This window comes from Populus nigra, chromosome 8 (genome assembly GCF_951802175.1).
Source record: "Populus nigra chromosome 8, ddPopNigr1.1, whole genome shotgun sequence".
In the NCBI taxonomy this organism is placed as follows: Eukaryota; Viridiplantae; Streptophyta; class Magnoliopsida; order Malpighiales; family Salicaceae; genus Populus; species Populus nigra.
Genome location: NC_084859.1, coordinates 14354692 through 14377617, shown reverse-complemented (window position 1 = coordinate 14377617; position 22926 = coordinate 14354692). Strand labels below are relative to the sequence as shown.

Genomic DNA, 22926 nt, shown 5'->3' with positions numbered 1-22926 from the left:
TTATGTTTTATGAATTAAACTAAATATATGAACTGATAATTCATAAAAGAAAATTGTTGATATTAATAGTTATATGGGTAACTTTTCAAACAAGAAATTCTTCAAATAAGTGGAAATACAAATTGGTATTCCTAAAAAAAGATGATGATTTAAATTATAAATAAAAAGAATTGTTTTTTAGCCAATATTATATTTTTTTGTGTATATATTATTTTCTTAAAGAAAAAACTTTTTATTGGTAATATGGTTTATTAAATAAAAAATTAAGCAAATCAAAATAGAAATTAAAAAAAAAATATATTGATTTGAAATATGGTTTAATGGTAATATGGTTTATTGAATGGAAAACTAAGTGAATCAAGATAGAAATTAAAAAAACAAATTCTATTGATCTGAAATAATGAATAAAAAATATACTTTCTAATTAAATATCCCTTTTATTATTCATTTTGTTTTTTAGAAAAAAATGACATTTCTATATAAATATTGTTTTTCAAATTAAGACTTGTCGCACTCTTAAGGGCAAGTTCCAATTAAATATCATTTAAATAAATTTATTTAAAGTAAGTCTTATCGTAATATATATGTATATATAAACCTCGAGTCATGACTATGTTGAGGCTGGAGGCTTGCAGCTACGAGGATGAAGAAAAATCCTTAAACAACATGGGTTGAGGCGGTGTGGGCTGTGAAAACCCAAGTTAACGCATAATTGCAAGAAAAATGAAAACTCGAGTCATGACTTTTTGTTGACGCGGCTTATTTACTTAGAAGTCATAATTTCTTTCTGTCACGCAACCTTTTCCAGCCAGAGGTCTGGAGATTGTGGTATAGAAAATGCAGAGTGGATTTATCTCAAGACATTTGTTACCAATGTTTTGTTTGTTTGTGCTTCGCCGTCGATTTGAAGTTATGCATTTGGTTTTTCTTTCCTTCTGGTGGTTGTTTTATTTTCTTCCCTCATTGTTTTGTTGTCGGTTTGTCCTTTTTTTCCTCATCTCTTGATTCTTGCTTTGTTTAGGCATTGATGATCTTCTTCGTACACGTGAGCCCGTTTGTTTGCGTGGTTACTTCTGCTTTGAGTAACCACAGCAAACATAATATTTAGTTACACTAAAAACACAATTTAATTTTAGTGGTTCCATGTAATTTCACGTTTTGAACGTGAATTTTACAAAGTAGCTCATAGCTGCTTTTTGAAATTCTGTCTAACGTGCACTGTGCAATTCACTTGCATTATTCGAGTGACTTTTTTTTTTAGTATGTTTAGTTTTTGTATTTTTTTCTAAAAAAATTATTTTAGAATGAATTAAATTTACTCGCATTGTCATGTAAACAATATTTTTTTTCCCAAAAAATTAGTGTAGAGTAAATTAAATTCACTCGCACTGTAATATCAAATCTATTTTATCTAATTTTATTGCACGCTCAAAAAATAATAGAAACTGTAATTCTTGTCGAATGAATTTTGTATGTAGTGGAATTGTAGATGGTTTAATGGCATAATAAAAAATATTTTATATAAAGTATTATTTATTTCATGAAGTAATAACAATAGTTAAATCTACAACATTTAAATTCGAAAACTATCAATTTTAATATATATATATTTTAAAATTATTTTATAACTTTAATTTTAAAAACATTCTTAACCAAACACATTAAACTACTTTTTATTCAACCTCAATTTCAACCACAGTTTTAACCAAACACCTATTTTTTCAAACCAATCACAATTAAAAGTACTTTTTATAAAACAATTTTTTTTAAAGCACGACCACAATAGCTACCGCAATACCAAACACCCTCACTGTCATTTTTGTTCGTTTTACTTAGCAGTTACCTGTGCTCTTAGGACACACATTATGGACTCTTTTATTATATTGCTTTCCCTTATAAATCTATCACTTACGTGTTAAAAGGTGGCTCGAAACTAACTGTCACATTTAAATACTCCACCATCTCAAGTTCCTTTATATTATCTATATCTTTTTTTTAACACGCAATGAAATGATATTTAGAAACATGAACACGTGAGGCAATATAAAATAAAAAAATATTAAAAAAACAATGAAAATAAAATATAGAAAAACAATGAAAATGGATCATAGGAACAATTAATCATGGTTGCACATAATATTATTTTTTTTCAATTGACTCCTTTTATTTTTATTTTTATTTTTTTATATTAAATTGATTTTAAATTAAATTTGATGTTTATTTCAGTTTGCTTTACATATAGCTCTTATGATTTTAAGAATAGATTTTGATGTTGAGTTAATGTTTGATTTGACAAAATAAAATTTAATTTTATTGATTCAAATAAATTAAAACTTTAGAGATTCAATTTCAAATAAAAACAAATATTTTATCTTTTATTTCTAAAAAGTAACATATTTATCTCAGTTTTCCAACATAATCTTTGATTGGAATTGACATGTTTATTAATCTATTAACCTGTATAATTCTCAATACCTAAAACTTTTTAATTTTTAAAACTAAAATTTATCAGAATAATTTGGGTTTTTTTTTTTTGGGGGGGGTGGGGGGGTCCAAAGCCTGTAGACAGCCTGCAAAGAATCAAGCTATGGGACAAGCCTGGCATTAAAGTCATGGTCCTATTCTTTCTGGCCCATTTATACATTGCAATAAGGATCTATGAACTTACAAATATAATTACCATCGCCATAAAAAATTACCATAGCAACAAAATATTAGCGTTAACAACATCCTATTTAGGCCTTTCCTGGTTGAAGCAGGTTTTACATTGTTTTAGCTTTTTCGGGATCTTAAAAAAATAATTTTTTTAAAAAAAATAAAGCTATAAAGAGAGCTTTTAATGAGTTTCATACGAAACCTCACATTTATTTTATTAACCAAACATATGAAATTAAATCTGTAATGGGTAAAATAACCATAAACAAACGGAATTGTAGATTTGATATTATAGTGTAATTGGTTTTTTAAAAGTGTTTATTTTTAAAACAAAAACATCAAAATAAATTTTTTTATTTTTTTTTATTTTTATCATCAACATATTAAAATCATAAAAAATATTAATTTATTTTTTTATTTCAAGCCCACTTTTTAAATGCATTCAAACACACCGGATTATTTTTCATTTCAAAATTGTATTTTTTAAAAAATTAATTTTTATTTATTTTATATTAAATTTTTTATGGTTTTACATCACTTTTATACGCTAACACCAAAAATAAATTTTAAAAAATAAAACAACCCTTGCACAGTACCAAAACAAAGAATGAAAACGCAATAACGAAGAGGGACCAATCAAGGGCGTTTACTTTCTTTGTGAGCCCATGACCAAGCATGAGGTGGAGTTGGATGACAGAAGTAGAAAGTGATGGATAGCTTTGAAAAGCTGTGACCAGGCGTAGATGGTGCCTTTAAGGCGCTACTCTTTGCCAATTTGAGCAGGGATAGCTAAGTTACTCAAAGAACATCGTCAACTTTTTATTCCAGATAAAAAGAAGATCGATGCTGTATGGATAAGTGTTGTCTTTACAGTGAGGCCTGGATGCCCCTCTCGCTCTGAAACCACATGGACATGTCCACTGGGTCCAAGATTACGGTGACCGGAGAAGGCTATATGAGCTGATCCCGTTGTAAGGACTGATCAAGTATGGAAACATGTCAAATCCATATATATTGCCTGGCATGGTCTTCGTTTTGGATGATTTTAGCCTATAACAAGTGGGATAAGAATGAACACTTTCTTTTCAACATAAATCAATGATTGTGTTCTAGTAATAGAATTTTTTTGAACCAAAAAGCAAGAAGAAAAGAGAAGGGAAGTTCTCATGATGTCATGTCAGCTTGATTTCCACTCTGCATTCAGTCAAAATGGGCATCATGTATGCTACCACGAAAGACATCTTAGTGGAGTATTGTAGGAGCCATATATTTCTGGGTTTTCTAACTTCATCCATTGGCCAAGGTGTACAAATGATACAAAAACGGATAAACTGGACAATTATCATACAAAATGAAAAGAAAGAGCAGCAATTTCTTTTTTAGTGAAATAGAATTTTTTTTTATGTAATAATAGTTTAGAATCATGAATTTTAATTAATATTTTGGTTCAAAAATATTACATTTGATTAAATATCACGGTTTTGAACCGCAATAAAATTATAATTGGTATCACAGTTTATAACTACAACATCAATTAAATTTCATGACGAACCGATCAACCATTTTATAATAGTCAGTTAAACCGACCAAACAAAAATAAGATCATGAAATTAAATTTTTTATGCATACCAACTAACCAGCTCATATAACTAGTTAGATTGATTGGTCAACCGGTTGAGCTAAAGGGCTGAGGTTATTACCCCCATTTAATTCTAACAAAAAAAATGCCTTTTATGATATTTATTATTTACTTTGTTAATCTGAATTTAATTTTGTTAATGATTTTAGAGAGTTAAAAATTTTATAATTTTAACAAAATTTAGATAGAATTTTCTTTATATAGGAACTATATCAAAAAAATTCATGCTTAAAAAAAACAGTAAAAAAATACAATTACAAAACCTAATAAATTTTTATATTTTATAATTACAAGTAGCTCTAAAAATACAAATAAAAAAACATATATGCACGCAAGATGAATCAAATAAAAATATCAAAATACCTTTTTACTCTTTTTTTTTTAATTGAAGGACGATGTCGTAATTATCTTTAAAAAAAGTTGACGCCAAAAGCCCTCTCATACTTTTTTTTTTTGTTATCATTTTAAGAATATTAATGTAATTGAACTGTGTAAAAAAGTTAACAAGCCATTATACCCCGATTAGTTTTATAATATCAAATGAATCACTTGAAAAAAAAAACTATTTTGGAGTTTAGTTTTTTTTTTAAAATAATAATCATAATATAATATAAATAGAGGTTAACTATTTTTTCTCTCAAGCAATTAGAGTATTTATTGGTTATCACACTTGACAGTTCATTTGCTTTGAATATGCTTTCAAAAGCAACATTAATAAACAATAGCACTATGGACACATGCCCATCATCCACATGGGTTGCCTTCCATCAAAGTCCAACGACATATCTGTGGTCCCCACTCGACCTTCGCCAGCCACAGCCAGAGAGAAAAAAGGGCACCCTCGGTGGTGCACAAAACCCCATACTAAGCCATTACATGGAAAAGATAAAGACCAAACAAGGCTTACCCACGTGACAGGTTGTGCTGGCACCAATCGATTGGCTAACCCCTATGTTTTATTGTACGGAAAAAACTGACTTGTCTTTAACCTTGTACGGACCAAAAGGGCAGTGCCCCATTAGGTGCCCAGATCTTACATGCTACCACCTTGGGAGGTGTTTTTAAACTTGTCTGAGAGAAACTGGCAACCGACAGGAATGTTCATCTCTTTCCTTTCACATGGGCGGGTTGCCTCTTAGTTGGGTACCGGGAATGGGAAGTTGTCAGTCACTCTTTAGGCCAGGTGTCGCCACATGACAGCATGGTATCAAACTTTTGGTGCATCTAGATGTGTTGTTTAATAGAGTGGGACTGATAATGGGGATCACATGTTGATAATTTTTTGCTTTTACATATGTATCATTCCCTTCTTTCTTATTTGGGAGGCGTCTGTGTGTTTTCCTGAATTTACCAAAAGAAGAAAGAGATCATGTTCTTGAGAAGTTGCTCCCCTCTTTATTATTTTTTTATTGATTTATATACCCATTAGGGTTATATTGCTAGAACTAGGGTTATCACTCATCAAATATCTCAGCTAATCTTTCCCTTGATGATATTCTTTCTAGGGTTTGTGTGATCTTTTCAATTCTCCTTATTAGGTCTCTTGAGATTTGAAAGTTCACAACAAGATTTTCCTTGTCTTTATGCTTCTTAACTGTTGCCCATAAAGGTTAGTTGTCAGGTATTTCCTAATTTGTTCAGATTTAGTTATCCCTTTCTGTTTTTGGAAACCATAAGCGGGTCTTGCTTAGTTGTTTGCAATCTTTGATATAATCAGTTTCACTTCTCAGATACCCCAAATCTACCATTTTGTTTTCCGGGTCTTTCCATTTTCATTTCTTTCTTTCTTTCTTTTGATTTTATTTATTTTTTTAGGTATAATAATGGTGAGAGGGAAGACTCAGATGAAGAGAATAGAGAATGCAACAAGCAGGCAAGTGACCTTTTCAAAGAGAAGGAATGGACTGCTTAAAAAGGCCTTTGAGTTATCAGTTCTTTGCGATGCTGAAGTTGCACTCATCGTTTTCTCCACTAGAGGGAAGCACTATGAGTTTTCCAGCTCTAGGTAAAGTACTTGATTTTCAGTATTTTTATTTTTTATATGAACATGTTTATACTACCGTGTGTGTTTTATTAATTACTGTCTCACGAATTCTTTTATGTAAGCATGTGATGATGCATTGAATTGTCCATCTCAAGAATTTGTCCTCCTGTCTTATTGAAAAAATTGATTGAGTTTTGATTCTAAATCTGTACAAGCTCCACTAGCATGGCAAAGCAAGTACTCTTACAATAGTACGAGCTCTCAGACTTTACCTGTCAAGATGAAGGGGTCCGATCTCACCTATTTTTTTCTTTATTCATCAAATCTAACCTGGTGTTTTTATTCCGTTGGGTTTAATTAATATTGATTTGTCGTAATCTTCTGATTTCTGTGTCCTACATATTATATGTACTGAGCTTTAACTTCCATTACCTAATGTGTCCATCAATGTCGTCAATCTATGTTTGAAGATAGTTTAGAGATCAGTGTGCTTCAAAAAAAATATTTTCCACTAGGGTTCATGTGCATGACCTATTAATTCCTTCGTTTCGAAACTCACCCGAAAGAAAACGATGATGATGAATTTTTTCCTTGGTTTTTTTGCCATATCTACTTAGTAATTAAACAGCTCTCCTGTGCTATTCTTTGCTTCATCAAGAAGTATAAACAGTTTACGTACCCAAGCATGTCAGTGGGTACTGTTAGCATGGAACCGTAACATATTTTCTTTTTCATGATAAATTAATTGATGGTGATCCTGTAATCATCCAAGTCTACTCTAGCTGAGCTCTAGAAGAGAACTTGAAAAAGGGTTTTAATGACCGATAAAGACTGACAATAAGTTTATAATTATCATGCCTTAGACCATATAAAAAAATGGAATTTCATCTTTAACCAGGTGAAAGGAAAAAAAAAACTTGGAATCTAGCTGACTGTTGGAAGGTGGGGTGGGGTGGGGGAGCTTGAGGGCTCTGAGATAGAGGTGTACTTTGTGTTCTTTATCTTTCACGGTTTCCTGCCCTTTTATGTGTTGTATTTATATTGCATTGCTTCTGAAAAGAAACGTACTGCTTTCTCCAAGGTAAGCACTGTGATCACTATATATTGGTAAAAGTTTTCTTGTTCTTGATGTTACTGTACTCAAGTGTAATTTTCTGATTAGCGACCACATGATTAACCAGACCTAGTAAATTAATGAGGAATTTAATTATCAACTCAAACGAGACTTGCTTCCCGATAACTTGGGACAAGCCACACGTATGCTTAGTGAACGCTCATTTCTCCAAGTATGAATATATAACTTCTTTAATTAAATCAATGGCATGTGTTTTTCCTTATTGCTGGTTGTGCTTGTGCGCAAGAGAGCCACTCGAGAAGATATGCCATATGTTTATTAGTTCTTCACGAAACAGTTGTTGCTAGCTTATTCAAGATATCTCTCCTGCTTTATTGGGTCAATAGCTACGGTGTTAGAGTCGCCAAGGAGCAAATGCACGTAGCTTGTATCAAGTGATCGATGCTTTCTTGGTTTTGTTTTTGGAATAGGGTTGGACATCTGCCAAAGAAAGATCATATCCAATCCAGAAGTTCAAAATGTTATTTCGGATTTTAATTAGGTTATAGAGTCTTTATTCATTTTGTGTGTCAAAACGACTGGATTATAAATGCTGTTAATTTATAGGTGAAGATAAGAGATTAATTATGCTACTCTGCCCATTCATAAACAAAGCTTCTCTTCTGCAATATTTTATTTAATTTTCATGATATATATAAAAACATGGAATTGATTAATAATTAAACAAACAGCACTGTGTTTATAATTAAGGTGTGTATGCATCATGATCGTTCATATTACAAGTAACAGGTTAGGTCATGTATTTGTGATCCAATCATTCATTTTAAGATCAAATTTTAAAATTTTTAAATACATTGAAACTCAAAATTAACAAAATCTGAAGTGTATATTAGCTAGGTTAATGCATATGTTCCCTACCATGAGACGATCTTTGTTTATAATTAAGCTATTATATTGATTATTCAACTAAACTCCTTTATTGGTTGCTGCATCCTAATATAAAACTGCTGTCATTACTCTACAACTCAACTCAAGTTAATAATGGAAGTATCGTTCCTTTTATAAAAATGACCATTACATAACTGCGTGCATTACCTAAGACCCAAATTCTCTCAACCTTTCTGATCAAGATGTCGTTATTGCACAGAAATGAGGAAAATTTATTTTAGTAAAAGCAGTTGTGATTGCTTCTGTCTCATATATGATGTATATTAACTGTGTATTTACTCCATTTTAGCCAACAACAAAGCCCAACATATCCCAAGCCTTCAACCAAATCCTAAGCATATCCTTTCCTTAGCACAAGTTGTATGGTGAGCTATCTTATGCTTTAGGTTTCAGAATAACCAGTTTTTTCATGCCTTTTAAGTTCTTGCTTTACTAGGATAGAAAGATGGTTTCATTATGATGATGCTCTTCCAAAAAATAGTGTACGATATTAGGTGCAAAAATAATTTATATCATTAAGTTCTTGCTTTATTAATTAGGATAGAAAAATAGTTTTATTTTCTTTTTATTCAATGAGAGAGCTCATAGCATTGGACTATTTATATATAGAATAACCTTTCGACTTTTAGGTAGCTATCCTCATTAATTTTAATTGCTGTGGCGTTCTGTTCGGGATGATAACCATCATGTTCTCATCCTCTATTAATTTCAAAACTTTACGCTTTATGGTGACCTGAGTGTGTATCTCTGCACTTGAATGGATTAATATATGCTAAAAGTATCAATAACCCGAATTCTACTTGGAGGAAAATGTGCAACTTCAAGGATTGTTCAGCAGCTTTGGAAGTGAACCGAGCGCGTGATCTTTTTTTTTTTTTTGTGGTAGTGATGATTTGCATTGGATGTTAGTTGAGCCATGTTTAAATATTTACTAACTGCTCGGTTATTTTCCAATTGTTCTGCTATGGATCCTTCAGTATTAATAGAACAATAGAACGGTATCAGAAGAGAGCCAAGGACGTAGGAATCAGCAGCAAGATGGTTCAAGACAATATACAGGTATAAACCAATTAGCTCTCAAACGAATTAAATTTGTGATGAAATTGAAAAGTAAATGTAATATGAACTCTCTCCCATTAAGGTCAATATAGCTACGATGACATGGTTGTAATATCATGCATTTTCTATATGAGGAGCACACCATCACCTTTTCTTTCCTGAGATATTCGGGCAGAGAAGGATCTTTTGACTATCATGTTTGATGATCATATGGAAAAGTTGGCCATACCAAAGTCTTCACTGTGCATGAAAGCATGATATTTTTTGTATATATTGAACCATGCATGACAATATTAATTCCATTTTGTTTCCTTTTTTATTGGGTCAGTTTTTCAATCCTAGTTGTTGATTTTGCATGCAGCCTGTGAAGGAAGATACATTTACTCTGGCCAAGAAGATCGAGCTTCTTGAAGTCTCTAAAAGGTTTCAAGGCTCATTTTGAAACTTATTGCGTCTAAAATCATTACTTATCTGCTGTAATAAACAACTAAAAACTTGGATAATTTGCAGGAAGCTCTTAGGAGAGGGATTGGAAACATGTTCCACTGATGACCTACAACAGTTGGAGAACCAGTTGGAGCGAAGCTTAACAAGAATTAGGGCAAGAAAGGTATGTCCCGTCAATTAATTAATCAGACCGCACCATACTTAATTTCTTTGAGTGATTAAAGTCAATACCAATCCTGTGTTTTTATTGTAATTACTGGATTCGGCTAGTGTCCATTTGGCTTTCATTTTTCGGTTGGGTTTTTGAGTGGTTTACTGCTTAATTTGTCAACTCAAAACGTCAAAATCCCACCCATTTGGATACCAAAAGTCATTAGATAAATCTGATTCCAAAACTTCATTCTCAAGTTTTAGAAAGTATGAATTGGTTATTGGTATACAAGTCACTTGGTTTGGTACAATTGCCAAACAGCAATAAGATGTAGAAAGTATCTCACGGTACATATCATTTATCAAAGTAATATTCTTTTCTGGTCACGTGAGGCTAGAAGTTCTTCCATTTCTTTAATCTTTCTTATATATAGCGTCAGCGCCACTCAAGGGACTAAAATTATTTATGAAAACTTTACCGGACATTTGATTCTCTTTACTTTGTGCACCTGCAGAACCAGTTATTTAGGGAGCGGATTGAGAAGCTCAAAGGCGAGGTAATTCCTTATGATTCGTAATGTTTTATGTGCATGCTTATTTAAAAAATATATTAGATGTTGATTTGTTTAGAGATTCCTGATTCGCTACCATCTCTCTCTTTCGACGTATCTCAGGAGAAAATCCTGTTGGAAGAAAACACGAGGTTACGGGAGAAGGTAACAGTACTATACATGCTCTATGAACTCTCAGATCCGACGTTATCATCACTAGCAGTGATTTTGAGGAGTGCATCATCACTGTGTTTGGCATAGCATAGCACACGAGGATTTTCAACACATATTTTTACAATGCCGACAATATTTTAGAATTTTATGTGAGGTGTCGATATGATATGCGGAGATGAAAATTTTATTCTCACGGAGGATGAACCACAGAGTAGTTTTTTTTTTAAGTCCACAGGGACCCTTACATGTCAAAATGTCAAATTTGTATGAAAGATCTATTAAGCTAGGACCAGTTATGATTTTTTTGGTGGTCGTGGCTGCCCTCCTTACAGTCCCCGGATCGGTCGTCGGACAATAATTCAGGGAGACATATTCTTTTGATTATGGTGGTAATAATTTTGTTTGATAACTGATTTTGCAGTGTGGGATGCAACAACCTGACCTCTCATCAACCAGGAAGCAACAACTATTAGAAGACCGACAAATTACGGAGGTGGAGACAGAATTGTTTATAGGACCACCAGAGACACGGCTTGCCCCAAAACCATAAGACTTGAATAATTGCAGTTTCAAATTTGCAATACAGTTCCAGCTTCCGAAGTGTCAATGGTTTTTTCTTTTTTTCAAATCATTTGCATCTGATAGCTAATGTCGCGAGTCAAATAAACTTTCCCAAACATATTACATGACAAAAAGGAGTTGAACAATACCATTGTGTGATGAGTTAAAATATCTTTTGGAAGATTACTGTACCATATATATATATATATATATATATGTGTGTGTGTGTGTGTGTGTGTGTGTGTGTGTGTGTGTTGTGATTGAGTCTCTACCATGCTATTAAACTTGTCTGTACCATCATATGAGAGTCAGAGAAGCCTTAAAAAAAATATTTTTGTATAATTTGACAAGAATATTGTGGATGCATTATGTTTGAGTGAGATATGAAAACTTTTATAAGAGAGGTGACAGCTGAATCCTTAGTACTACTATATTAAAATAATAAAAAATACTAATCGGGTAACTTGTGTTTGCAAAGTGAGATGATTGTTTTGCTATTCTCAAATAAAATTATTTAATTTTTATTTGTGTTAAGGTTTATTATTCTTATATTGATAAAGAATTTTTTTTTTTACATGTTAGATGCACATTTAAAGCAAGCAAAAATTTTAAAAATGGATTAAGGGTTGTTTCTGTTTTTTATATTTTGTTCGCATAATAAAATGAATAATATTGTTCTTAAATGTAAAAAAATTAAAACTAACATTTAAATGTTTTTTTTTGTATTTTTTGTAAAATATTGTTCTCATTTTTTATATGTTAGATGCACATTCAATTTGTGTTAGTATTAAATTTTGATCTTTATTTTTTGGATTGCTATTTATTTTGTTTTTAATGGTTTATTAGATTGATTTTTATTTTCAATTATGTCTCTAAATATTTTATTTTATTTTATCTAATTTGATCTTCATTCTTTTTATTGTTATTTTTTTAACATTTTCTTGATTTGTTTTTCAATTTTGTCGCTTGATATTTTATTTCATTTAATTTTTATATTCAATTTTGATTCTCATTCTCTTGATTGGTATTTATTTTTATCATTTTTTTGAATTCATTATTTTTTAAATTTAGTCTCTCATTATTTTCTTTCATTTAAATTTTGTTTTAGATTTGATCTTTATTGTTTTGATTGCTATTTATTTTGTTTTTTAATTTTTTTACGTTTGTCTTCTATGAGATAATTTTGGTCTTATGACTTGGATCATTAGTTTCGAAGATTAGCTCGATTTAACTTTAATAATTTTTTAGGTTTTTTTAAAAAAAATTATTTTTTTTATTTTATCCTTCAACATTAGGTTAATGGACTTTAATTTTTTTTTTTTTGATGAGGTTATCTAGTCTTACGATTAGGCTGTTAATATGACATATTAAATCGAATTAGGTTTTTTTATTCTTTTTTTTAATGATTTTTTAAAAAATATATCCTTCAATGTTTGATTTTATAGGTAATTGAGTGTGGATTTTCTTTTATTTTTTTTTATATTTGTGATTTTATCTAATTCTCATTCAATTTTTATTTTATTATCAAGTAAGATTATTGAGATATTTTTTAAAATATTTAAAAGATATCTTTTTATAATATTAATAAATATTTATTTTATTGAACATTGATTTTTTTTTAAATTAAGAAATTGAAATGCGTACCATTTATCTAGTATATGCCTTTATGCCATACTGTGTGATCACGGGTTCTCTCGATATGAGGCACAGTCTCTCTCGAAAGACTAAACAATTTCCATTTTCGATGTAAAATGTCCAGGTACGTGCATGGTGAACTTAATATAATAAGATATCATTTGATGAGAAGAAACATATTGGTAAATGGGTTTTTTCTTCTTCTTCTTTTTTTTTACCAAGAAACGAAAAGATCAAGGGGGAGATGGAATGAGAATAAATATAAGAAGCCCAATGGAAGTACGTAATGATTTGGAAGGATTTCAGATCTTCTTAAATCTTGAAAGCTATATTGACGGATTATATTTAAAATATGATGTCCAAGTATTTTCTACGATGGTCATAATTTGTTGCAAAGAACCAAAATCGATAGATTTATGGTTTCATTACATCGCATTTCTTTTTTTTAATTTGTTGTTTTATATTAATATATTTAATTAATAACTTTTTTTTTCTAGGCTATGATTCTTGAACGCAAACCAAAACTGATAAAGCTTTTAATAAATATGCATGTGTAGAATGATGATTATCAAAAAAGGGTGCAACAGCTCATGGATAGTCGTACTTAAAATTTTATGATATGTTAGATAGCAATAATTTCTTTAATTGAGTTATTATGTTTTTGAATTTGCTGATTTTTTGTTTTTTTTAGAATACATATAACATTTAGTTGAAAGAAATGGATATGAGAATGATTTTTTAACTCATTCGAAACTCGATTCAGATTTATGATTGGAATCAGGATCGTCCGATAGACTTGATAGAAATCGGGTGTATGATAATAAAAAAAAAAAGATAGTTTCACGGAGATTCACTTAAAAGATAGCACTTAAAATTATTTTAAAGCAAGGAAAAAAAACAAACATTCTTAAAATCTTAAAAGAAATATTTCAATTTTTTATAAGAATAAAAACAACTTCCTATAAATACTCATTATATTAGACAATCAAAATTAAACAAAACTTTTAGATAAATTAATTAGTTAATTTCTCTCGACTTCTGACGCAATCGAATTTATTATCCAAAATTGAATATACAGCAACATATGCTATAATACTATAAATCTAGCCCTGTAAAATTTTATTCAGAACATGCCACTGGTGAATGCAATTGATGACTGGATAGCGTTATCTTTGATAGAAAAGTTGGCCTCGTCTTGAAGCTCTCATGATATTATGGTATTTATTACATATTTTTTAAAATATTTTTAGTTTTAAAATATATTAATTTTTTTATTTTTTACATTAATATATCAAAATAATTTAAAATAAAAATATTAAAAAAATACTTTAAAAATATAAAAAATAAACAAGAATTGATCTTATTTGTTTTTTCAAAAGCATTTTTAAAAAAATTTAAAAATTTAAAATATATTTTAAGCGTAAAACAATCCCGAAACCATCTAAATAATAATAAATTAACAAAAAAAAAAGAAAAACAAAAATAAGACCTTCTGATAATTAATCACCAGAGAATCCAGCCGTACAAAGATGTTCATAATTGAAATCTGAAGTTGATCTGCCATGCTATAACAGAGATACCTTCTGATAAGGGACAACGAAACGACGTCCCTGCAGGTCCTTTTGCTTGCAAGCCACGTCAAAAAATAAAAGTAAAACGAGAAAGTTACTATTTTTGTTTTATTGCCAGAAGTTTGTTTGTTATTTTTGGTTGCCATCGTAAACTCACAATTGAAATTCACAAGTCGATTGAGGGTATCTGTAGTTATTTTTTAAAATATTTTTTTTATTTTTTAAAAAGTTATTTATTAATTTAAATAATTTAAAAATATCAAAAATATATTAATTTAAAATAAAATAAAAAATAAAAAAAAAATTAAAAACATTTTTTAAAATGCACTGATATACAGGAATATCATATTTATTTATGGACACAGTACCACCCGCGATGTTCCCCTTACTTTAGGGCTACTAGCAAGATTAATTTGCTAGGTAAGTTAATGCGTTCTCATGCTAGCTGTGATTCATTATAGTTTTGTGTCATTTTGTTTTCCATAGAAGAAATCAATATTTGCAATTTGGAGCTCGTAAAATTTTACCAACTCAAAAAATGCATGGTTGGTAAAATTTTACCTCCCAACAACGTTGTTTCAAATAGTTAAGTATTTTATTATTTTAACAGGGTTCGGTAAAAGTAAAAAAAAAAATAACACAGGTTAAAAAAATATTAAATAAATAAGAAATAGAGTTTTAATGTGTTATTGGGGTTTTTTTTTTCTTTTATTGTAATTTATAGCTTTAGTTTATTGCTTTATTGGTATCTTTATTCTTTCTTTTACATTTCTTCAGTCGGTTGTTGTGAAAGTATTCTAAACATGTCAGATTAAGTTTTAAAACTCTATATTCTATTGCTATCTATGTTCACTCATGATTAAGCTTTTAATTATAGTTTTCCACTAATGAAAATCATTAAGAATATATTGTCTGTTGATTAAGGAATCAACAATATTATATGTTTTGAAAATGGGTGAAAATAATAAGAAAAAAATGAAAGTGGAAGGGAGCATTGGGATAGTTTTCATGCTATATGCCTCCGCTTGTCATAGTTATAGTTTTCTGATAAATATACACATTGAAATATTAGTCCAGCTCCGAGGGCAACATTGGGAAACTAAATCAACATGTAGTTTACCAACCCTGCAAGCAATTAGCCCATTTTGATAAATAATTATAATAATAAAAAAGAAAGATTAGGACCGCTGACTTTAGCTAGTCTCCCTATATATCACTTATCAAATTTGATATCTAAATATATATTAATATTAGCATGAGTGATTTGACATATTTGGATTCCCATATCATTTTTATTTTAATATTATCATTTTTATCACCATCTTTATGATTAAAGTGTGGTTCAAAGGGAAAATTTCTGTCATTTGGTTTTCAGTTTCATTTATTGTGATTAGAGATGTTTTTTAAAATATTTTTTTATTTAAAAATTGTATTAAAATAATATATTTTTTATTTTTTAAAATTTATCTTTTATATTATTATCATATTAAAACAATTTAAAAATATAATAAATAATAATTTCAAGCAAAATAAATCCGAAATATAATTGGACCGCAAAAACAAATACAAATATTACCGAATGTATTTCTAACTACCAAAGTTTCAGTTTTGGGTCAGGGCTGAATTGAACCAACCGTTCGGGTATCTCTGTCAACCAAAACCACATTCACCTAAAACCAACTCGGACGGTGAATGTGATTGTGTTACACGTGTGATAATTGCATGATGCCCCAACGTGGCAGTCTTACATACAGGACCTCCGAGAAGTCTGTTGCTTTAAGAAACTGTCTCGCCGCTATCAATGCTAGAAAACAGCTATTATTATTTGAGCCTAAAGTCTGTTATTAGCTCAAAAGATAGACACCATCTTCTTACTTCTTGGGTTGGTTTTTTGGACCTCGCCATTGCTTTTCTGTTCAGAACTCAAAATCCTCTCAAGTTAAGGCATGCAAGCAAAGCAAAAGTGAAAAATATCCCCCAATTTCAAGTCTCCTAAACTTTCTCTAGTTTTTTTTTTTTTTTTTTCTGACTTTAGAGAGTTAATACTGTACTTTTAGCAAGTATTTTAGGAGAGCGTCCTTCCAATTTTCTGGGGTGCCTCATAAGTCGGAGCTAAGATCTAATTGCAGAGAGGATTTGGAGATGGGCTCTCTGGCAGTTGCTCCCTTTCTTCCTTCAAAGCTAAGACCCTCTATATTTGATCAAAATAGCTCTCTATTTCCTTCAAAGAAAAAACTCAGGAGGAAGAACCAATCTATCAGTCCTGTAAGTCTCGCTTCTCTTGGATTCTTTTCATTTTTCTTCTCTTGGATTCTTTTTGTTGTTATTCTTCTTAGTGTGTTTTGTGCTGTTTTGATCGTATCAGGTGGCAAGGTTATTTGGGCCATCTATTTTTGAGGCATCAAAACTGAAGGTGTTGTTTTTAGGGGTTGATGAGAAGAAACATCCAGGGAATCTGCCGAGGACTTATACACTAACACATAGTGATATTACAGCTAAACTTACTTTAGCCATCTCACAAACCATCAACAATTCTCAGGTAATCCTGTTTTACTATACCAAAAACCTTTCTGGAATTAAGAGATCATCAAACTTATTCAATCTGCTAGTTAAACTATATTCCCCCTTTAAGCTGGAATCTTAAATTGCAGTATAACCGGGGGGGGGGGATCTGGGAAACTTTATGACTGGAAGCACATGATTTCACTTTTAAATCAACAGGATCTGAGTTTCTAGACAAGATAAACGGAAGGAACAGGGAATTTACAGAGTTGCTTGATTTTGTAGATCCTTTTCTTAATAAGATTAAGGAACTGAAGGATAGAAAGGAACTGAGGTTTTCTTGCAGTTGCAGGGATGGTCCAACAAATTGTACAGAGATGAAGTGGTGGCAGAGTGGAAGAAAGTAAAGGGAAAGATGTCTCTCCATGTTCACTGCCATATAAGTGGAGGCCATTTTCTCCTAGATTTATGTTGTAGACTTAGATATTTCATCTTCCGCAAAGAACTTCCTGTGGTATGTTCAATAATTGTTTGTTGCTTCTTTTGTCAATTTTGATCATCGTAAGTAGTCTCTTGAATCACTTGGAAAAAATATTGGGATGACTAGGTATTGAAGGCCTTCTTTCATGGAGATGGGAATTTGTTTAGCAGCTATCCTGAATTGCAGGAGGCTTTAGTTTGGGTTTACTTTCATTCCAATATTCCAGAATTCAACAAGGTAGAGTGCTGGGGTCCACTCAAGGATGCCGCAGCACCTTATACTGCCGAATCTGGCGGGCCCCCTGAGAAAAAGGAGCAAGCAAGCAACTGGAACTTGCCTGAGCCATGCCAAGAGAACTGCAAGTGTTGCTTTCCACCAATGAGCTTGATCCCATGGTCCGAAATGGTTCCCCAGGAGAACAAGAATAATCCAAGCACCCAGCAGAGCTTTCAACAAGCTCAACAACCCTAAGGATCTACCTCTTTGGACTTTGTTTTATTTTCTCACGAGATGTTACGTAACTAGGGAGGGATAGAATGTAAATATTACCCAATCTACTAAGACTTTGAGCAATGGGGTTGAGACACTTGTCTTTTGTTCTTTGCATCCCAGAATCCCTTGTTACACGTGCGAGCACGTTCTAATATAGATGAACTAGCCATTGTTGTAAGACACTGCGACTGTGTTGCGAGTCGTTTATCCGAAAAAAGAAAGAAAGGTGTTATGCGTCATGTAAAGGTGAAATTATTTTTATATTCAAACAAGCTGCGATCATACAATGAAATTATAACGCCTTGAAAGGATCATTCTGGGATTTGCAAAATTATTTTCTATATGCGAATGAATTCGGATCCAGCAATGCAATATTTCATTGATAGATAGATATATGTGGAAGTAATAATTATTTACATAAACTATGAATAAATGGTAAACCGACACCTCGAATCATCTTTTACTGTCATCTGTCGATATACAATGCAAGAAGCATTTAATGGTAAATGCCATGCATCAAACGGGGAGAAGAAGGAAACTCATAATTTCCCGAGAATCATATGACAATTCATCACCTCCAATCCCCCGCTTCTAGCATTTTCATGTCCTGGGCTGGTTCGAGAAAACCAAACTGATGAACTCCATTCGCACGGAAATAATCTCCAGGTTATGAGCACATTTTCCACGTTCCTTCCCCATGCTAAAACAGCCCAAGAAACTCTGGACTAACAAAGTCTGCACAGCCAAGAAACTCTCCAAAAGCAACAGCTGAAGGAGTCACCGGATTGTAGTTCTTCCCAGAGATGATGCTCCAATTTCACTCTCTGTGTTCTACAATAACAGTCAAACCATATACTGAGTTAGTCTTCTGCTGGGTTAGGGTACGCAAAACCAAAATGTTGACATGGCATGTCTACTCCTGACACTTTCCTATCCTTAAATCTTGCTAGCACACATTATTGATATGAGGTATAGAAAAGTAGTCATTTACTAGAAAGAACAAGCACCTGGGTTACCCCCCCACCCCCCCCCCCCAAAAGAAAAAAATTAATTATGGGTATAAATATGAGCATGGACTCAATTAATAACTATCACCATTCAATGAAAACTATTACCTGAGATTTAGGGGAAGGGAACACATTCCAAAACCGCAGAGTTTCATCTCCAGCTCCAGTGACAATTGTCTGAATCGGTTAAAAGTTGTTACAGTTAAGAAAAGAAACATTAAAACAAAAGAAATGGTTGGCATAACTGCTAATTTATTGGAAGAAGAAAAGCTACAGTTATCAAGAATGAAGAACCAACTACCTGTCCGTCTGGTGAGATGGCAAGATAAAGAACTCTGTATGTATGGCCTGTCAGAGTTGCCAACTGCAAGAAAGGAAGAAATGTTAATACAATGAGTGATGAGAGATAATATGCTATCATCACAAATACACCGACTTCAGTACCTTTGACATGGTGGGGTATCTCCATACTATTATTTGGTTTTGGGAGTATCCATGTGTGCTGACTAGTTCATTGACATTCTTAGACCACACAAGATTGCACACCTGAAATGGATGAAAACTGAAGAGTAAAAAGTTTTGGTACGGGAGAGAGTCGGGGGTAAATTTTGAGTAAAATTATGATATAATAATCCAAGACTACATGCACGTAGAAGTATGTGCACTGGCAATTTGCCATCTTATGGGATGGGACCACACTTTCTTACTATACGCTCCATCGATCATTGAACACTTTCTTACGTTACTTTCCAAAAAAAGAAGATGCAGATATGAGTTGCCAGTAAGGATTTTCTAACCACGTACATTTCATATCATATCTAAGAAGTACAGTAGAAGTGATTAGCAAACATATATTTTACCTGACTGCCGGTGTCCATGCAGCTGAGATGTGAGTTGGTGGTTGTATTCCAGAATCGTATACACCGGTCAGCAGTCCCACCCCCGGATGCAAGAAGTCCATGAAGATGGGGTGACCAAGCAATTGCTTTTACAGCCGCTGTATGCTCACAGTATTTTAGCACAGGTTGGGTTGAATGTTGATTCCAAACAAAAAGCTGCATATAGATGACAACATATTAGTCTTCCATGCAGGAAACCATGAACACATGTCCAGCGATCATAACAATATGCTGTAGAGAAAAAACTACTCACTCGATTATCATTTCCGCCTGATGCTAACTCACGGTTATCATAAGACCACTTCAGTCCACAAACCTAGATCCCAACAAATTGATTATTAGGCTGGGAAACATAAAAGCAATAAACAGAATAAAAATAGATTAAATAGGTTATAATATGTAATAACAAATGCCCGCTACTAGAATTTACAGAATGGAGACGAATGCAAACGAAGAATGATAATTCTAGGGAAGCCCAAAGTAAACAGCATAAAATGGTTGAACAAAAAGTTAAATCAGTGTGAACAAATGTAGGGGAGTCCAACCTCTGACTTGTGTCCAGAGAGTTTACTAACAAAGTCTTCTTGTGCTCGTATATCTCGTTGAAGAATGCTCTTATCCCGGCTACCAGAAGACAGCATTGATGAACTCCAGGCCAAGGCCCCAACTCGCAATCGATGACCCTCCATGATTCTAATCCTTTTACAGCGTGAAGCATCCCAAATCTACATATAAGTTGATGAGAATATCATCAAAATATTGCTAGGTTGATCTAGCAATATACTAAAATCTAAAGGTGGTTGGACATAACAACACTATCCACTTCCATTCTTGCATTACAATTAACCGCAACAAGATGCAGTGGACCAAGATGCCAAAACAATAAGGGATTGAACAATAATAAATTAAATAGAGAATAAACATCAGCTGAATGGTGAGGACGTCATGCTTATGGTATGCATTAGCAGCCACATAATGCATGTAAAAAAGCTACCTAATAATGGTTGGGATTTTGAAAATTATAATTTTCCCTTCTTCATGTCTCCTCTCTAGAAAAAGATCTAGAGCATCATGCATGCAAATATTCAGTTTGATGATAAATTTCTAAGATATTCTGGTGTTGGTGCCCTAGACCTTTGTATGTCTAGGTTCAAGTATGGCCAAGAACATGATTTATGGGCACACAACACCTAATTCTTCCAATAAACCATATACCCCCTAAAGATCTAGTTCAGAAACCCCCTACAGTTTTACCTGCCTGTGGCAGTAAAAACTGTGAATAAAACCCCTCAAGGCCCAGCGAATCAACACTTGTGAGACAGACAGTCTCTTCCAGCCACATACAAAGTTGAAATTTGTTGACCCTAATTTGATCGACAGCCATATTTCTTTCTATTTACTTACCTCTCACCTATGTTGCTAATGCAATAATCCTTGCCCACCACATTCTTTTGAAATATGAATTTCTTTTCTTATCCCCCCTATAGACTCAGCCTTTTTCACATTCATTTTTGCAATCATAAAGCATTTCTATATCCATAAACCATATTGAAATCAACACAACAAGTACATGTATCAGAATCTCAACACAAATGCAAACTATAACTAACCTGAACTTTCCCATTGCTGGTTCCAACAGCAAGATGTGTACCACGATGAGCCCATCCTACTGAACATACACCATCATCATTCCCCAAATCACACAGTTTGGTCACCTATATTACACCGTAAACCAACTTTAGAGTAAAAAACCCATCAAGAAAAACCTAAGAAGAAAAAAAAAAATTAAACTTCATAACCCACAACACTAACCTTGCTACTACAAGCATTCCATAAATACACACAAGTCCCTAACCCCACTGCCAACACATTATGCGACGACCAATCCACCAAATTCAAATAAAAATCATCATGCAATGCAGGGGCATCCAATACCTACAAAAAACGCAAAAAAAAAAAAACGCATGATCAATCAATAAAACGACCTCAATAAAACCCATATTTCATCAAATCTCAAGAAACTCAAAATTCGACAACAATTTACGATAACACCAACCTTATATGGTGATCTAGAAACCTTCCTAGGAGCCTTAATAGCAACATTACTAACACCAGGACCACTTAAACCATCAAACCCGAAAGGCGAAAGCGAGTGCATTGACTGCCTAGTCTCCGTCTTGTACCGGAAAATATTCCGTCCAGCCGCCCCTGTCCCCCAGTCTTTCTTATCCGGAGTCTGAGGACCAAAGAGTGCATTCCTGAGTAACGCCGCATACGCATTGGGATTGTCCTCCTTCCCTCCGTCCCCCGGCGAACTACCCGCGGTTGCAGAAGGCGAGGGCAAAGAGATGTTGAAAAGAGCGAAATTCGAGCTGGATCTACAGGGAATAAACCTATCGGAGTAAATAGGTCTCGAGGGGGAAATATAATGATTAGAATTAATCAGACGGTTGACATGTTCCGATGATGACGGTGATGGAGCTAGGCTTTCAAGATTTAAATGATGTTGACGACGTTGCGTCGTGGAAGCTGCAACGTTGAGCTGCGATTGGCTTGGCGGTGACATCGTGGGATCGGCCATTGGGAAGAAACCCTAAGAGAGAGGGAGGGAGAATGGAGAAGATGACGATGATGTGTCGAAGGAAGTAAATTTTCCCGGGAAATAATAGAAAGTGAGTAACAGACAGTGCAGTAATGGTGGGTTTTTTTTATTTATTTTTTATTGCGAGCGAGCGAACGTTTGGTTAGGTGTAGAGAGCTTATATAGAGGTTTTGGAATGAAAGAAAGAATACCGTTCGATTTCTGGAATTATCATTGTATTTTTTGAATATGTTTCCGTGTCAGCTTCGGAGAAGGATAAGGTATGTTAGTTTTGGAAACTTGGACAGGGGATTGCTTCTTTCAGCTAGGGTTGGGTTGTTTAACCTTATTTGGGAAGAATTAACTGAGCCCACGGACCCTCAACATCTCATTAGCCCAGGCCCAACCACTGATAAGTTAGTGACAGGGTGATCAAAGTATTCAAAAATTGGAATATAAAAATTAGAAAGCAACAATTTTTAAGTTTAAGATGATAGCAATTTATTAGTTTACTA

The 22926-nt window shown here is 32.7% G+C and overlaps 3 protein-coding genes across 5 annotated transcripts; 2 read left to right on the top strand and 1 right to left on the bottom strand.

Moving 5' to 3' along the window:
* Positions 1 to 5578: 5578 nt before the first annotated feature.
* Positions 5579 to 11424, top strand: LOC133700761 (agamous-like MADS-box protein AGL19). 2 transcript variants are annotated; one of them, XM_062124417.1, is made up of 8 exons: positions 5579 to 5903; positions 6110 to 6299; positions 9279 to 9360; positions 9722 to 9783; positions 9871 to 9970; positions 10473 to 10514; positions 10632 to 10673; positions 11104 to 11424. In XM_062124417.1, exons 2-8 carry the CDS (start codon positions 6118 to 6120, stop codon positions 11230 to 11232), a joined length of 639 nt encoding a protein of 212 aa, XP_061980401.1. In that variant the 5' UTR covers positions 5579 to 5903; positions 6110 to 6117; the 3' UTR covers positions 11233 to 11424. The 2 variants fall into 2 exon arrangements, with proteins under 2 accessions (XP_061980401.1, XP_061980402.1); XM_062124418.1 differs by having other exon boundaries at positions 5579 to 5915.
* A 4827-nt stretch (positions 11425 to 16251) lies between these two features.
* Positions 16252 to 18163, top strand: LOC133700760 (protein STAY-GREEN homolog, chloroplastic-like). Of its 2 annotated transcripts, none has more exons than XM_062124416.1 (4): positions 16252 to 16714; positions 16815 to 16988; positions 17304 to 17465; positions 17559 to 18163. In XM_062124416.1, the coding sequence occupies exons 1-4, from the start codon at positions 16592 to 16594 to the stop codon at positions 17901 to 17903; spliced, it is 804 nt and encodes a 267-aa protein (XP_061980400.1). In that variant the 5' UTR covers positions 16252 to 16591; the 3' UTR covers positions 17904 to 18163. The 2 variants fall into 2 exon arrangements, with proteins under 2 accessions (XP_061980400.1, XP_061980399.1); XM_062124415.1 differs by having other exon boundaries at positions 16254 to 16714; positions 17298 to 17465.
* A 114-nt stretch (positions 18164 to 18277) lies between these two features.
* Positions 18278 to 22548, bottom strand: LOC133700759 (B-type cell cycle switch protein ccs52A-like). The gene is made up of 10 exons (XM_062124414.1): positions 21887 to 22548; positions 21643 to 21765; positions 21441 to 21545; positions 20376 to 20555; positions 20084 to 20146; positions 19792 to 19986; positions 19376 to 19477; positions 19233 to 19295; positions 19040 to 19108; positions 18278 to 18755 (listed from the first exon to the last, which is right to left on the bottom strand). Exons 1-10 carry the CDS (start codon positions 22409 to 22411, stop codon positions 18702 to 18704), a joined length of 1479 nt encoding a protein of 492 aa, XP_061980398.1. The 5' UTR covers positions 22412 to 22548; the 3' UTR covers positions 18278 to 18701.
* Between the last annotated feature and the right edge of the window lie 378 nt (positions 22549 to 22926).

What these genes read in the sequence shown, in the direction of transcription:
- LOC133700759 (XM_062124414.1), bottom strand. Translation starts at nt 22,411, where the DNA reads ATGGCCGATCCCACGATGTCACCGCCAAGCCAATCGCAGCTCAACGTT. An exon ending in GGAATGCTTGTAGTAGCAAG is followed by an intron (nt 21,546 to 21,642) that starts GTTAGTGTTGTG and finishes GGTGTAATATAG; the next exon opens with GTGACCAAACTGTGTGATTT. An exon ending in CCATCTCACCAGACGGACAG is followed by an intron (nt 19,109 to 19,232) that starts GTAGTTGGTTCT and finishes TAACCGATTCAG; the next exon opens with ACAATTGTCACTGGAGCTGG.
- LOC133700760 (XM_062124415.1), top strand. Translation starts at nt 16,592, where the DNA reads ATGGGCTCTCTGGCAGTTGCTCCCTTTCTTCCTTCAAAGCTAAGACCC. An exon ending in AGAACCAATCTATCAGTCCT is followed by an intron (nt 16,715 to 16,814) that starts GTAAGTCTCGCT and finishes TGATCGTATCAG; the next exon opens with GTGGCAAGGTTATTTGGGCC. An exon ending in TCCGCAAAGAACTTCCTGTG is followed by an intron (nt 17,466 to 17,558) that starts GTATGTTCAATA and finishes TGGGATGACTAG; the next exon opens with GTATTGAAGGCCTTCTTTCA.
- LOC133700761 (XM_062124417.1), top strand. Translation starts at nt 6,118, where the DNA reads ATGGTGAGAGGGAAGACTCAGATGAAGAGAATAGAGAATGCAACAAGC. An exon ending in TATGAGTTTTCCAGCTCTAG is followed by an intron (nt 6,300 to 9,278) that starts GTAAAGTACTTG and finishes TGGATCCTTCAG; the next exon opens with TATTAATAGAACAATAGAAC. An exon ending in TGGTTCAAGACAATATACAG is followed by an intron (nt 9,361 to 9,721) that starts GTATAAACCAAT and finishes TTTTGCATGCAG; the next exon opens with CCTGTGAAGGAAGATACATT.